Genomic DNA, 17,209 nt, shown 5'->3' on the forward strand with positions numbered 1-17,209 from the left:
AAACATAATTATTTGCCCCGTATTATTTTGTATTCTCCCCCTTCTTCTTCACTTAAACAGACGCCCAAGATCAATCAACAACTATTCGATTTTGTTTACCAACTAGGCGATAGTAGGACGAAAATGAGTTTGTGGGCGATATCGACACATTTGTGTAAGTTTGTAGCCTATTTTTGACTTTAACTCTTTTATTAAAATAAAAGAAACTAATTCCACCCGAATTTTTAACGGACCCTATCTTCTCGCTCGGTGCGAGTTAAATTTTTCCGAAATCACTGTTCAACTCGAAAAAATCTAACGAACACAACGGGAGTAACTACGCGCGAAACGGACATCGTTAAAAAAACACTAAATATTTCGGGCTATATTTCATACATATACATACACGTACGACAAACAACTCAACCTATTCCACCACGCATTGAATACAACTGCGCATTGCTGCCGTTGTATTTTTTTCTAGTTTAATCAAAATAACATCACCTACGAACCATCTTAAGCCACCCTAAACTCTTACACAAAAGTATGCTTTCACCCGTGTTTCACCAACTCTTGCCTCACTTTTGCTTTACAATCAGGAATTGATATTTCCAAACTTATTTTTTATAGATCACATAGCAACATATATGTGTGGACAACATATATTTGTGTATCTATCAAAAGCATATTTGAAAAGATCACCTCCCTTTACGATCTATTTGTGTCATCTTTTTGTTAACTGATTTTGATTCAAGCATTAATTGTTGTTTTGATCGAGATTAAGGGTTGGATAGCTGCACTTTAAGTTATAAAATCATTTCGCGACATTATAATCGTTCAGTTTTAAGCCTAGATACGAAACGTGTTTTCCATTTGTATTGCTGTTACCTGTTACCGCTCTTTTCAACCATGGATATAGACGAAAATGAAAACCCTAACCCTAACCCTAACCCTAATTCCACCACTACACCATCAGACACCGGCGTTCACATTCCGCCAATTGAACCTACAATTCAACCACTGTCAACCCCAATCCTACCACCAATTGCTCCGATTCCTCGTCCACTAGCCCCAATTCCAACAGTTCGTGCACAAAATGGCGACACAGTTGCTAAATCGGATGAAGAAGATGACGATTCAGCACCGGAGTACGAGATCTCAGAAGAAAGCAGGCTGTTTAGGGAGAAACAAGAGAAAGCTAAGCAGGATTTTTTGATGAAACAAAAAGCTAAAGCACTCGCAGTACCGACTAACGATAAGGCGGTGCGGTCCCGCCTGCGACGGTTAGGTGAACCGGTTACTTTATTTGGAGAAAGAGAAATGGAGAGGAGGGATAGGTTGAGGATGCTAATGGCCAAACTTGATTCTGAAGGACAATTGGATAAGTTAATGAAGGTTTTAGAGGAAGAAGAAGCTTCAACGAATGCAGTTGCAATGGATGATGGTGGTGGTGGTGAGGATGAAGGTGAAGCTGTTCAGTATCCGTTTTATACGGAGGGGTCTACGGCTTTGTTGAAAGCGCGGTACGCGATTGCAAAAGATTCGGTTGTGAAAGCTGCGTTGAGGTTGGATAGGGCTAGAAGAAAGAGGGATGATCCTGATGAAGATATGGATGCTGAGATTAATTGGGCGTTGGAGAATGCGGTTAGTTTTGGGTTGGATTGTAGTGAGATTGGTGATGATCGGCCTCTTTCAGGGTGTTCGTTTTCATGTGATGGCAAGTTTCTCGCTACCTGGTACGTTTTCTTTTTGTACCTGAATGCATTTGCGTATGTATTGGTAACTGGAATTTAGTAACTGGAATTTTATATATTATATACCCTGTGAATATATTTGTATATTTTTTGTGTTTAGTGTTGGTGTAAGCTCCCATAGATATATTGCTAGAGTGAATGAATTGAGATGTGAGATGAACTTTGTAACTTGTGTTGGGAGGCATGGTCAACGCTAGTTAAATAAGAACTAGAGCACATATTATTTGAGGTGTTACATAGGACACAGAGAATAGCAATAGCAATCAGATTTATTTGTCAATTTTGATTAAGCCGTTGTGTGTATCGGTGTATGTATGTCTGGCAGTTGGTTGGGTTTGGGTCGAGTCAAGACGGATTTGGGTCCAAACAGGTCGGCCTCTTAGGCAGTTGGAATGGGTTGGGTTGAGACCCGTTTTACCAGGGACATTTGAAAACAATCAACTGCAAGAATACTATTCTGATTGTTAACTTCACTATTTTGTTTCATTTTCGTTGAATGATCCATTTGTTTCACCATTGTTTTAAACTAAAAAAAAAATTGCTGAACAAGCTATAATAAGATAGCAAACTTAATGAAAATATAACTGAAAAATCACTGTATCACACTACTTGCACTGCTAGGCTAGTCATTTGGTAAAAACATCAATTTAGGATTACTCGGCCCAAACATTTTCTCATATTCCTTTTAGGCCATAGCCTCGCTACCTAATAATCTATATATTTCTGCTTTCAAAAAACTCATGAATCGATTTCAGGCAGACATGTGGTCCTTTCGTACATGTTTTAAATGTAATAAAATTATCTCTTTACAATATTTGGGTATGAATAGGATGAATCTTATGAGCTGTTGCCTAATTTATAAGATTAAACATTCATAGAGTTTTAGGAGTTCAAAAAGTAAACATATGCAGAGATCAAGAGCACAGAAGAAAAAGAAAAAAAAAGAGCACAGAAGAACTCAAGTTAAACTAGTAATTCTTGAAGGTGGATATTTCAACCGATTTATATTGGAACGGGTCATTTTGGGTTGTATATTATTGGTAAAGGTTCAGATACGTAATATCAGTTAAAAATGAAATAGGTCAATGGGTTAATGAGTCAAAAGTCAACTAATCTGTATTGAATCGAAATGCATATATCCTGAAAATGTTTTTTTTCCCTCTTGAAACACACTATTTATAGTGTGTAGGCAGGTTGACCCAATATGTTTTGACCTGCGAAGTTGAACTACCCCTCTACCAACGAACCAAAATCGGCTGGTAACCCAACTTAACTGACGTGTCTATTTTGACATCTCTCATGACAATAGTACCAAAAATAAGGCTACAAGCAGCAAGGATACAATTTATACCTAAGAATTAGTATATTACATAGCAGGGCAATCATGCTCGTATCTCACTTATTCCAATTCATCGTGAATCAGTAACTTGAACCAAAAATGACTTTGATTATGTAACAAATGAAAGTAAATAATGTGAAGTAAGCAAACAAAGTATACATTCCAACACATAGAGTAGTATATTTATTCTTCGATGTATGGATTGCTTCATCAACTAGTGATAAGATTTAGAATCTTAAATGTAATTGGTTTATGCCGTTAATGTCCTTATCTTTTTTGGTTATAAATGTTTAGCTTATAGTGGTGGCTAGTTCACGTTACATGATTCCTACACGGTTAATTGATGATTATCTAATTATATTTTAGTAATTTTTAGATACATACTATTATGACATGCTTCATTTTATTGTTCACATTTGTGATTTTGTGTTGTTTCTTTGTCAGTTCATTAACTGGAGTTGCTAAAATATGGAGCATGCCAGGTGTAAAGATCGTATCTTTATTAAAAGGGCATACAGAACGAGCAACTGATGTTTCATTTTCTCAAACAAATAACCAAATCGCAACTGCTTCGGCTGATCGCACTGCAAAATTATGGAACATTGAAGGAACACTGTTGAATACATACAAGGGACATTTGGACCGTTTAGCACGTGTTGCTTTTCATCCTTCAGGGAATTATTTGGGTACAACTAGCTATGATAAGACTTGGAGATTATGGGATACAGAAACGGGTGACGAGTTGCTCCTACAAGAAGGTCATAGCCGAAGTGTGTATGGGTTAGCTTTTCATCCAGATGGCTCATTAGCAGCCTCTTGTGGGCTCGATGCACTTGCTCGTGTGTGGGACCTACGGTCTGGGAGAAGCATTCTTTCCTTGGAAGGTCATGTGAAGCCGGTGAGTCATTTAATTTGACCCATTTGAACTGTTTAAGATATATCACAATTATACCTGGCAATTGTGATACTCATACTCTCAAATTTGGGTCAAATGGGTCAAGCTTTCGGGTCAAAAAATTAAGCCTGACAATGTAAACCAAAACTTAAAAAGAGGTCCAATGAGTTTTTCTTCAACTTATTGGGTCTTATACAAAATATAAAAGAACGGATCAAATGGGTATCAAATCCTAAAGCTCAATAAATAGAGACAGGTCTAATGGGTCTTGTGAATGGGTCAAATGGGTCGAGCATAACAAATTTTATCTATCAATTATTTATGAAAGCATTAATGGTTATATCAATTATTCTGTATGTTAATATTTTAATATTTTCTTATATATATATAATAAAATTATTAATATTAATAACTAAAACAATACAATAAAATTTCTACGTGTTTGACCTATGACCCATTTCAACCTAAAACCGTTTTGACCAATTACCCAAACCGACCCAACCTAACCCGTTTGCCAGGTAAAAAATTCACAATACAACTCAACCCATTTATAAGTAGAGGGGTGAAAGTGTCTTTTTTCTTCTTCTTCTATTATCCTCTTTTATTGAGCAAGCTAAGTGGTGATTATATGATTGTTAATATTTCAGGTTCTTGGTATTAGTTTTTCACCAAATGGGTATCATTTGGCAACAGGTGGTGAAGATAATACTTGTAGAATTTGGGATTTGAGGAAAAAGAAATCGTTGTATACTATTCCCGCCCATTCAAATCTGATTTCTCAAATTAAATTTGAGCCTCAAGAGGGATACTTTTTAGTAACTTCTTCTTATGATATGACTGCTAAGGTAAAATTCATCTTGTAGTAAATTTATCTTTTATCTTCTATTATTATTTATTATTAGTTAATTAGTTAATGTACACACGAAGGTTAAATGTATTTATTTTATTATTGATTTATGTATCAGATATGGTCATCCAGAGATTTCAAGCCCGTCAAGGTTCTTTCTGGCCACGAGGCTAAAGTTACATCTGTTGATGTAACTGCAGGTAACCTCCCAATCTTTGATCTACTTTTATGCGCGCGCGCACACACACACACATACACACTCATCTGTCATTTTCTTAGGATAACTAGCTAGACTACCGAAGTCGTGAATACAGTTGTACATTTTGATGCATCTGCCTATGAATTACGCGATTTGATGCAGAGCTAAAATATTTTGTTAAAGGTCAATAACACACGGGTCATATAGTACAGACACTGCCTATAAAAATACATTTTGACACCACCATTGGTAATCCATGCCACCTCACCTTTTTTTTTTCAATTAATTGTTGAACCTGCAGAAGTTTAAAGTTTGGTTATCTTGTAAACCACTCTACGGGCCAAATCGAATTATATTCTTTCTTGCTTTTAAAATTCCATGGAAATAAGCAGAATCTTAACTTAATCACCCTCACTTAGCCATTTGATTTTAGCCTTTTGTTGCAACAATCTATGTTCATCCTTGAGAGCATTCTTGTACATATTGATAGCCTCCATTTGATATTATCCTCATATTTATATTGTGAAGATTCTTATCAATGGCCTTTTGAGCTTTAATTAACTAGTAATAATTCCACACGTCTTATTGACCCAAAAGACCACTTTCTTTCCCATTAATTTCATTAGCTACCGCCTGATATCATCTGTGTCTTCCACATCTTCACTTGTAATAATACCTTCCCGAGTCTTTTCAATAAGAAAAAAAGATAGCTAGTTTTGTCACATAAGATGCTCGAATTGTTTATATAAACTGTATGGGTTGGAGAAAAGGTGTTTGGCATGTTACCACTCTCTCTCTCTCTCTCTCTCTCTCTATATATATATATATATATATATATATATATATATATATATATATATATATATATAGTGGTAGGATCAAGAGGGAAGTAACCATTCGGGGGGAAGCGGGGGAAGCAAAAACTTTTTTTTTCCTTTTGTTTTTTGAAAAAACTTTGTTCACGAACATTATAGATGAGATGAAAATATGAACATTTAGTAGAGACACTTTGTGATAAATGTTTTTATTTTGGCGGGAAAACGCTCGAAGAAGTAATATATAACAATTATCGTGTTTTTCGAGCGTATTTTGAGGTTTTAGCTATTGGGGTTTAGATATTAGGGTTTAGATATTAGGGTTTATAGGGTTTAGATATTAGGGTTTAGGGTTTAGATTTAGGGTTTAGATTTAGGATTTAGATTGAGTTTTTAACACGAACGGTTTAGGGTTTAGGGTTTAGGGTTTGGTGTTTTGGGTTTATGGAATAAACCCAAAACCCTAAACCCTAAACCCTAAACTCTAAATCGGGCTAAATTTTACTTCACAAAACATGAAAAAAAAACGTTCATATTCTTCACGAACAATATTATGTTGAATGTTATTTTTGTCGATCGTTTTCCCGCCTAAATAATAACATTCATCACGAAGTGTCTCTTCTAAATGTTCATATTTTCGTGTGATCTTGATGCCGGAAAAAAAAAAATTTTCAAAAAAACGAAATTTTTTTTTTTTTTTTTGCTTCCCCCGCTTCCCCCCGATTGGTTACTTCCCCATTGATCCTGCCCCTATATATATATATATATATAAACTTTTGTTTTAACCCAAAGCCACTTTGGCATGTTACCAGCTTATACACTACCTGGTACTTGCATACCATACCTACCTTTACTGGTGTTTGATTGCTTGCATTTTAATTATATATTATATGTTTTGCAGATGGACAAAGTATTGCAACTGTTTCTCATGACAGGACAATAAAACTATGGTCTAGCCAAAATGCTGAAAAGGACAAAGCAACAGCAATGGACTTTGATTAATACCAACAACCTCCTTTACATTTGCTATCTAACATTCAGCAGAAGCATGTATACAATACAACGTATGTTGAGAGTAAAATTTTAAAGGTATTTATTTACCTTGATGTCGAAAATATCAGTCTTCTATAATTCGTATTAGTTTTACATGGAAAATTTTGTGGCAACGGTATTATAAGTAGCAAATACGTGTTCTTTGCTGTTTATTTACCACAAGTAATCAAAAGAGCAAGCTTTAGCATTAGAGCATGCAGTAACCTTTTTGTTAATTAGCACTTATCTGTTCTGTATTTTAGTTTCATCTTGTTGCTGCCAACGCTGGTATGTTTGGTTTATTATAGCCTTAATGTGGTGATTGCCAACTTGGCCTTTTTTTTTTTCTTTCTAGATGAGTATATATATATATATATATATATATATATAGGTTTATATTGGAGTAAATATTAATTAGGCTTGAAATAGAATGAATTAAAGTTTGTTTTTTTTTTATATTAAGAATATATTAGGCTTGTTTGATGATGTTGATGGTGGTTTGCTCTCTAGCAATGGTGGTTATTCAGTTGCCGTGACTTAGCACATTCGTTAGCAACAGTATTTCTAGCATCCTTCAAGTGGAAATCCAATGAGGTCTTATAAAAAAATTTCAAAGCTAATTATATTTTGAGTGCACTTTAGTTAAAAATATATGATGTCATATCCTTAGATTTAGTAGTGTCATATACAATTTAAAGTATACATTCTATAAATTTTTTTTTGAGTAAATTACCAAAATTGTTTTTGTGTTTGTCAGTTTTAGTCGTTTTAGTGTCTACTTTTACAGAGATGCAGTTTTCATCTTTAAATGCAAAAAACGTCTCAAAATAGTTCCTCATACTAACCACTCCTTAGTCCTTGCACTCTAAATTCGCCCGTGAATCCTTCTTGTCTATACTTAGAAACCCTAAATGATGAACATGTTACGTGTCACTTGAGCTGTACCAATTAGAGGGTCACATGTCAAGCACGTGAGCTACTGTGAACTGCTGTTAACAGAAATTCTGTTTACAACAGAATTTCAACTGCCACTTTTCTGTTAATCGATTCCCTTGTTAAATAGCTAGTTGTAATTAGTTGGAGTTAGTTTTTCAGATTGTATTCTTTCCAAATTCACTCTCAATTGTAACAAATTGCATTTCAGTTTGTAATAAAGTTTGGCAACTGTATTCATGGCTCTCTTCTAGTTTTGAGCTATCAATCTTTTGCAATTAAGTTCAATTTCGATTCCTAGATCCTGGTTGAACACTAACAGTGGTATCAGAGCACTTTTCTGGACCAATTTTTTTAGGATCAACGATTCCAAAACAGAACTTTATTTCTTCAATGGATACTGCTGGAATTAGAAAACCAGATCAAGATGTTGAACAGTATCTTCAAGGAGTTTGTGATTCTTTGAAGAATCTGTCCAAGAAAGTGGCGATATGTGCAAACAATCAAGATTTCTTGATTAGTGAAGTGCAAAGCCTACGAGGAAAAAGGCAAGGTAAGAATCAAAATTTACACTTTACATGTTATGATTCTATAAATTCAGGAGATAGTTCAGATTTTGCTATTGGAATGAAAGAATTCAGGGTAAATGATAGCAATAGGGTAGACAAATTTGAGAATAAGAAGTTTGCATATGAGCTGTTTGATGAAATGCCCAAAAGAAAAGGTTTCAAACAAGAAGACACGGTTGAAGAGTATTATGATGTTTTTCAATCTGTGTATAACAATATGGGTTTTGATGAATGGTATCTTGTTAGCCTTTTCATTTGGGGTTTGCAACCGGAAATCAAAAAGTGGGTTGAGATGTATCAACCTAAAACTCTTTCGGATGCCTATGGTTTGGCTAAATTGCAAGAAGATATTAACAATGTCATGAAGAAACGAACCGATACTTCGTTGTTGCATATTCGTAGTCTTAATGTTGCAAATGAAGTGAAGAATGACAACATTATTGTAAATGATATTGAAAGGCTGAATGAGGGGGCGAGAAACATAGCTTTGAAATCAATACCTTCTTTAGAAGTTAAAGATTCAAGCATCATAAACTTTAGCAACGATATATCAGATATTTGTGACAAAGTAGAAAAAGATAACCAAATCGAGTTCAACGCATTATCAGTGGTAAAGGAACTTGAAGATGAAATTGTGAATTTAGGATCAAAAGGGGCTGCTACTTTTACAAATATGCAATGGGATCCGTTTGTATTTGATCAGAATAAGAACCAGCGACATAATCTAAGGTTAAAAGGAGCTGCTGCTATTACAAAGATGCAATTGGGGCTTGAAAATGCGAGTTGCAATGAAAATAACACTGAGATGGTAATTTTTGAGGAGTCTGCAACAACAAGTATAGAAATGGAATCGCTATCTTCTTTAAAGGTAAGAGATACAAGTTTTGAAGTGATAAACAACAATTGCTTGGAACCAGAATCTTTTGTAACGGCTCAAGATCCAAGTGTTATAGTAATTGATAATGATCTGAAGGCTGATATTCGTGATGTGTGTAAACAAGATGTTAAAAATAACAAAAAAGAGTCTAAACCAAACTTGGCACAAGTGGAAATCAAAGATGTAGTCGTGGACCGGAAGGATTTAAAAGATGACTATTCGTACTAACCCAGGTAGTAATGTGTATTCAAGTTCATTTGCATATAGCTGGAATTGGAGTCTTGAACTAGCAAAGGTTCACACTGTTACAAAAAGGCAATGGGGATTTGTCCCAACTAGTGAGTTTGGTGGGATTCAAACTTTCAGAGTCCGATTCAGAAGGAAGTCAAGGATACACTTGTGGCCAAAATGGAAGTCTAAAGTGGCTTGTTTCTTTTTTAAGATTACACTTCGAAGTTTGGGTCACAAGATTCTGGTCTCGCATGTAAAAGGTGTAGGAAATTTAGAGCTCGAGAATGAGACGCAAGTTATGAAAAGTGCATATATGGTACAAGTTGTGATCTCGATTTGGATGATGACTGATATGGTTGATCATGTTGGTTTTGACTCTTGTCATGTGGAGAAACAGGCTCAACTTGTTGATAATGATCCTTTATTGATGCTGATTAACAGTGAAATAATATTCGAATTGTATTTGAATAACGTTTGTGAAAAGATGAGGGAGCAGCTTCAAGAATGTAGTCAGATTCTTCCGGCTGAGGTTGCTGCTCAATATCAGACTGGGACTCAGATGCTCATATCGGTTTTGGAGCCTCGATTTGGGTTGGTCATAAAAAGAAGGCTTGAAGGTGAACATTTATACACACTAGTGCAGCTGCTAAAGACATTATTGTCGAAGATATTGATGTTAGTTCAATCCATTCTTGAGGACAAGAATGATTTCAAGAAGGGTAGATTGTCATGAACTTAAAGTAGAGAGCATGTGCGTGGCACATGACCTTAAAAGAATTAAAGAAGTACTATATCACTGTAGTAGATAGCTATTGATTTGTATGGTGTGAAAACACTTTTCTCCCTCTCATATCTGTAATCTTTAGATTGTAACTGCAATTTGATCTTAATTGTGATTTCAATCTTTTGTAATCAATTTCAAGGCTCGATTCTTTATCTAAAGCTTTCAGGTTGATTACTAGGGCTTCTTCGATCTGTAGAGATCCAGGAAATCCATAACAGAACAATTTACAATAATAATAAAAAAAGACCTAAGGTGGCAAAATTAGAACCGCTGGATGCTTTTTCTTTAATTAAATCACCACCGTGTAAAGTCTTGATGGAGTGACAATTGTTGAAAACCTACTTTTTAAACTAAACATTCCTACTGTGACAGCGTGACCTTACACCTTATACACCCTTCTTATTTTAATTTCATCACTTAAAGTAAAATTGAATTACTTAATTACTCAATACTAGTTAAAGACCCGCGGTTTCGCGGGATTTTTAAAGGGTTTAATCATTTAAGCTATAAAATTAAATATATAAATTAAAAAACTATTATTATGTATAGATGAACATTAAATCAAATGTTTTTAGGGGTTTGTAATTTTTAAATTTTCAAAATGTACTAACGAACTATTATAAGTCTATGATGAACATTACACCAAATGTTTTATCAAATGTTTTATATGGGATTCAAATTTTTAAAGTTTCAAAATATACTAACGAATAATTAAAAAAACAAAATTTTGATTCTAATTAAATAAATCATCTCTGATATCGTGATGTAGTTTTAGGCGATTGAATTAAGATTTGTGGATGGTTATCTCAGATCTTCGTTGTATCTTCCCACATATTCGACAATGTAGTTATTCTTGTTAGATGATCATGAATTGTGAATAATACCATAACTCTGTGTTTTGTTGTTAGTACTTTGTGCATCCCTGAGATTCGTCAGCCTATAATGATGTAATAAAATGCATAATATTGTAATAACTTTTTTTTTTTTGAACGGCAAGATTGCATCAGTTCGGACCGAAGCCTAGTCATCATTTGCACACACACACGTTCGGGCAGGAAACCCGAACCACGATCACAGGGATCCGAACCCTTAAACCATCCCGAGGGGCAGGCGGGCCGGACCTTAGTCCCGGATCGGGTCGGTAAAACCTTCCCTTTGGGCTGACCTCAATGGAGCCTATTTCAGTCCATGTTTAATTTGGTCATTCAGAAGCCAGGTTCGAACCCTGGACCTCTTGCCCGGCGAGGGTGTTAAACACCACCGCGATACCACTCAGGCAAATGCCTCGGTGGTGTAATAACTTTTTAATTATTTAGAAGATGTATGAAGTTTATGATTTAGTATACCTCATCCATAAAGTTGTGCATAATAGTAAGATTTTCAACTAAAAACGGCATAAAATTTTGTTAACTTCACATTGCCGCTTCGTCTCCTTTATTCACAAAATCTTTCCCTGTTAAAGCATGTGATATTGTAGATTTTAAATTTCTAAATTTTGTAGTAAGTGTAATCTCTTCGTTCGTAATTTCAGATGTTAAAGATTTCATAATGATTGTTGATTAACTGTCATAATCAAGATTAAGTTAATGTATGTTAATCTCAAAATTCAAATATGAAAAAGTAGTTAATATAAAACCAATAATAATAAATAAGATAAAGAAATAGTTTCGTGTACTTGCCTGTAGCATATCAGTTGAACGTATTACGCCAATTCACGCTAAACATCGCTGAGTAGGACACATACAAGTACCGTAAGTGATGCTAAAGACATCAAATTTAGTAGCAAATTTTTTCATATTAAACAAGCTATAGAAATGTGATAATATGTTTTCGATAATCGGTAGAATGTCATCTTTAATGAATTCTCCAATCAATCTTCTACGTAGTTGTAATATACGTTGGTGATGTTCAGCAAACCAATCACTATACCTTTTGCTAAAGTTAATCGGATCTTCAGGAAATATTTAAACAAAAACGTATAAGGTATACATAGTATTGTTTTATTAAAGATCGAAGTATATAAATTATATTATATTAAGATGTACTACGATTGAGGTCTTGGTTCCTGACAATTTGTAAATGTGATATAATACTTTAGCAATGTAATTGTAAATGGATTGAGAATTGAAAATCATAAATTCGTATATTTTCTATTTTTTGGTGAACATGTATTAAAAAAGTACCTTTTGTAGTAGTTCGTTTTTTAGTTGCATTTCCCTGTTCAATTGTATGATGTTTTCTTCCATCTTAGTGAAGTACGTCTACAATAAAAAAATTATAATTGTAGGTTAATTAAAACAGTTTGAAATAAACAATTACTATTGTCATTCTAACAATTGAAACCTGTTTTTATTTTTGCGGTGTTTCATAATTGCTTCTCTAGTTAAAGACCCGCGGTATCGCGGGTTTAGGAAATGATGATATTATATAAGACAATATCATATTTCGAAAGTTCAAATATAAAAAAATGATGTTCAAATTAAGGTAATGGACTTAATAACAACTTAATAATCAAATACACGATGATACATCACATAAAATATATAGTTTCAAAGTATCTGCTTTAGAAAGATCATTTTTTAGGTGTATTTCCTTGTTAAGTTGTGTCACTTTGTGTTCCAATTTAGATAATCATGTCTACAAATTAAGATACATATCAATATGTTTAATACCGGCAAATTCTCAGACTTAAGAAATTAAAATCCTAATAACGATGTATTTAAATCGAGTGGTGTAATAAAAGTATCTCACAAGTAGGTTTGAAATAATTTGTTTAAGAATATTTCAAGTAGCACTTCATTATCACAAATAGTCCATGGTGACATTTCATGTGTGTATTATAATTTCAGTGCAAATCAAGTTATATTCCAAACCCATTTGGGTTACCAACAGTTATACAAACGTAAATAAGAAGCAACGTCTTTGTTCTGATTTACCCACAGAAACAGGAACATATCCCTTTAAGTCTTCGTTGCTATAGTGATCAATTATGAAATGTCCCATTCATATTGATTATAAACGTTCCATATTAATTGATTTCGTTGCGAGGTTTTGACCTCTATATGAGACGTTTTTCAAAGACTTCATTCGTTTTTAAAACAAACCATAACCTTTATTTTATCGACAAGGTTAAAAGGACACCACCTACATTATCAGAAATGATAATCTAAAAATATCACACTTACACACTACCAATACATATTGGTTTACAATTTTAATATGTTACAACAAAGTAAATTTCGAATGCAGTTTTAAACAATATAATACAAGCATGCTGACTCCAAATCTTGTCCATATATTAGCATGCAACAGCGGAAGCTCTTAATAATCACCTGAGAATAAAATGCTTTAAACGTCAACAAAAATGTTGGTGAGTTATAGGTTTAACCTATATATTTATCAAATTGTAATAATAGACCACAAGATTTCATATTTCAATACACATTCCATACATAGAGATAAAAAATCATTCATATGGTGAACACCTGGTAACCGACATTAACAAGATGCATATAAGAATATCCCCATCATTCCGGGACATCCATCGGACATGATATAAAACTCGAAGTACTAAAGCATCCGGTACTTTGGATGGGGTTTGTTAGGCCCAATAGATCTATCTGATGTTTTAGCAGAGTAGTATATAAAATAGCTTATATTTTTACAGGAAATACTATTAAATACGATACAATTTTACACAAGATATTTATTTATTTAGAGAATTGATATACTTAAACCTTGCTACAACACTTATAGGCAGTGTACCTAATCGTACAGTAGTGTAGTTTTTAGTAAGTCCGGTTCGTTCCACAGGGAATCTTTTTAAACAAAGCTTAACGCTATATTAGTTTACTTTTATAAAAATACAAATATATATATAAGTAATATTATTATTATAAAGGGGAGTTTTTACCGTTTAATGACCGGTTTGTCGATTTTAAAACTTTAGTCACAGTTAAAACCAAATGTAAAATATTAAAAATAAATACAAGACCTAAATTAAAGCGTAAAGTAAATAACGATAATGAAATTGCGAAGAATAAAAGTGCGATAAAATAAACTTGCGATAATTAAAAAGTACGATAATTAAAAGTGCAATTAAATATAATAACAATAAATAAAAGTGCTATAATTAGAAGTGCAATTAAATATAAAATAAAGGAAATTAAATATGAAATAAAAGAATTATGCTTATTTAAACTTCCGTAATCATGATGTTTGACGTGTTGATTTTAGTTTTATGCCCATGGGTTAATTGTCCTTTGTCCTGGATTATTTAATATGTCCATACGGATTTTGTCCATAATAGTCCATCAGTCATAAATATAAAGAGCGAAAGCCTTCGTCAAATTATTCTTATTCCCGAAGTCAAATATTCCAACTAATTGGGGATTCGAATTGTAACAAGGTTTTAATACTTTGTTTAATGAATACACCAGGTTATCGACTGCGTGTAAACCAAAGTTTTACTACTTTGTTAACAATTACACCAATTACCCTTGAATGTAATTCACCCCTGTTTCAACAAGTCTATTAACTATTAATCCAGTTCCGTGTCCGGTAAAATGAATAATTATTGGTATTTATAGATATCCCGCCCACCGTACCCAGTCAAGCGTATGTGGTTATATATAAATACGTCGAATTATAAGTTTGTATATTAAATTAACAAGGTATTGTTTAGTTAATATAAAACCCATTAATAGCCCATAGTCTAATTTCCACAAGTGTCGTTCTTTTATCCAAACCCCAATTATGGTACAAAGCCCAATTACCCAATTTTAGTAATTAGCCCAACATCATGATTACTTCGGATTAAATAAGCATAATAATAACTTAGCTACGAGACATTAATGTAAAAAGGTTGAACATAACTTACAATGATTAAAAATAGCGTAGCGTTACACGGACAGAATTTCGACTTACACCCTTACAACATTCGCTAACATACCCTTATTATTAAGATTAAAATTAAAATTAAAATTAAAATATAAATTATGTATATATATTTTACGTATATAGATAGAGAGAATGATATATGATGGGTGAAAAATGATCAGAATTCGGTTGGCTTTATAGGGAGTTTCAAACTTTGGGCCTCCGCGACTCGCGGCCCTTTTGGCCTTCAAACTCCGCGAGTCGCGGAGTTTGCTTTTACAGCTCACACAAGCTTGGCTCTTTGTTTACCGACGGTTTTATAAATAAATATAATATATTAAATAATTATAAGAATTATCTAAATATTATATTATATTTATGTGCATAGTTGACTTGTAATTTTTAGTTCGTTGCGTCGAGCGTTGAGAGTTGACTCATGTCCCGGTTCCGGATTATCGAACGTCCTTGCGTACAATTTAATATCTTGTACTTTGCGTTTTGAATCTTGTACTCTTGTAATTTCGAGACGTTTCTTATCAATAATTGGAACCTCTTTGATTGTATTTTGTACTTTTGAGCTTTTTGGTCGTTTGCGTCTTCAATTCGTCGAATCTGTCTTTTGTCTTCACCTTTTATTATTTAAACGAATATCACTTGTAAATAGAACAATTGCAACTAAAAGCTTGTCTTTCTTGAGGAATAATGCTATAAAATATATGTTCGTTTTTAGCATTATCAAATATTCCCACACTTGAGCGTTGCTTGTCCTCAAGCAATATCGTCTTGAAATACTAGAATCACTTCTTTATTCTTCACACTTTGTACATCAGTGATTTCTATACGGCGGTATAAACAATGGTAGTAACGATATGGTTTACAGTACCACATGACTATAAAAATTTAGATCCATTAAGGAAATTAGATCTTTATGAAAACATTTGATCCTTTGAAAATTAAATCTTAGTTTTTACCCTAGATAAGTTTTCCGGAATAACCCTTCACCGGTGTTTGCAAAATATTTTTGTGGGTTTGATGGGTTTCAGATTTGAAAATTTTAGCTCAAAACTTGCGGTTTTGTGTCACCCACTTGCTAACCTTGTATTAGGAAAGCAACACGTCCAGTTTACTTGTCCCGTATATTACCTTTCGGTAAACTACCGTCCGGTTGTAAAGGAAAGCGTTGAACAAGCAACTGTTAAGGCAATGTCCCCTGACATGCTTTTAATTATGGTCTATAACGTGTCGGACGCAATTACTATCCTTGGTAGGAGCAATAGTAAAGCTCACCCTTATGATTTTTCGGTCTGGCACAAGGTCCTGTCTTTGACCATGCTATGCAACCACCGTTCTTACGGTTGACACCCGATTTGGTTCAGGTGACCTAATGAATTCCAGGTGAATTCCTAGGATTTTACGTTCAATGTTAATGAACGCACTGAAAATAGGGTTTTTAGAAAACAAATCGGTTTGTAATTTTGATCAAAATATTTTCTCGTTCAAGCTCGAGTTTAGATATCATTGAATTCCATGAGTTTGAATTCTCAATCTTTAAGGTCAATCTCTAGGATTGAGTAATATCAGGCTTAAAAGCTGATTTTTAATCTTTAAGGAGATTATCCTTTCTGGGGATCTGATTCATTAGTCTTATCCAGCTAATTTGCATGGTGCCCCCCATTGTACTAGATAAATCCTTCTCATGGTTAGGATAAATCTGACCATTTGGCGACCCTGTTTAATGCTGAGGTCCGTGAATTTTCTACTGATTTTAGTGATGACTTTTCTAGATTTTTCGTCAACATACAGCTGGTTTGGACGACAACTTCTTGACCTAAATCAAGAAGCGCGTTTCTTTTTCGGAAGACTTTACTTCCTTTTAATGATGGAATTGATTCATCGTGTAGAACCATCTTTCTTACAGTAAATCAGGTAAAACTTTTTAGTTTAGTCCAAAGCAAAAGTATTTTCAGTTATTTGTACAAAAATATGTGATATATGTTTTGAATAACTTGGTAAATTTTCCCACACTTGGCTTTTATTTTCCTTTTTATCGTCCTCTATTCCATTTTAAATGAATTTT

At 33.7% G+C, this 17,209-nt stretch overlaps 1 protein-coding gene across 1 annotated transcript; it reads left to right on the plus strand.

Annotated features, from left to right (window-relative positions):
* Window positions 1–682: 682 nt before the first annotated feature.
* LOC139865383 (U4/U6 small nuclear ribonucleoprotein PRP4-like protein) lies at window positions 683–7,045 on the plus strand. Its single transcript, XM_071853627.1, has 5 exons — window positions 683–1,715; window positions 3,517–3,970; window positions 4,615–4,812; window positions 4,933–5,014; window positions 6,730–7,045. The coding sequence occupies exons 1-5, from the start codon at window positions 889–891 to the stop codon at window positions 6,828–6,830; spliced, it is 1,662 nt and encodes a 553-aa protein (XP_071709728.1). The 5' UTR covers window positions 683–888; the 3' UTR covers window positions 6,831–7,045.
* The last annotated feature ends 10,164 nt before the right edge of the window (window positions 7,046–17,209 follow it).

This window comes from Rutidosis leptorrhynchoides, chromosome 1 (assembly GCF_046630445.1).
Source record: "Rutidosis leptorrhynchoides isolate AG116_Rl617_1_P2 chromosome 1, CSIRO_AGI_Rlap_v1, whole genome shotgun sequence".
Classification (NCBI taxonomy): Eukaryota; Viridiplantae; Streptophyta; class Magnoliopsida; order Asterales; family Asteraceae; genus Rutidosis; species Rutidosis leptorrhynchoides.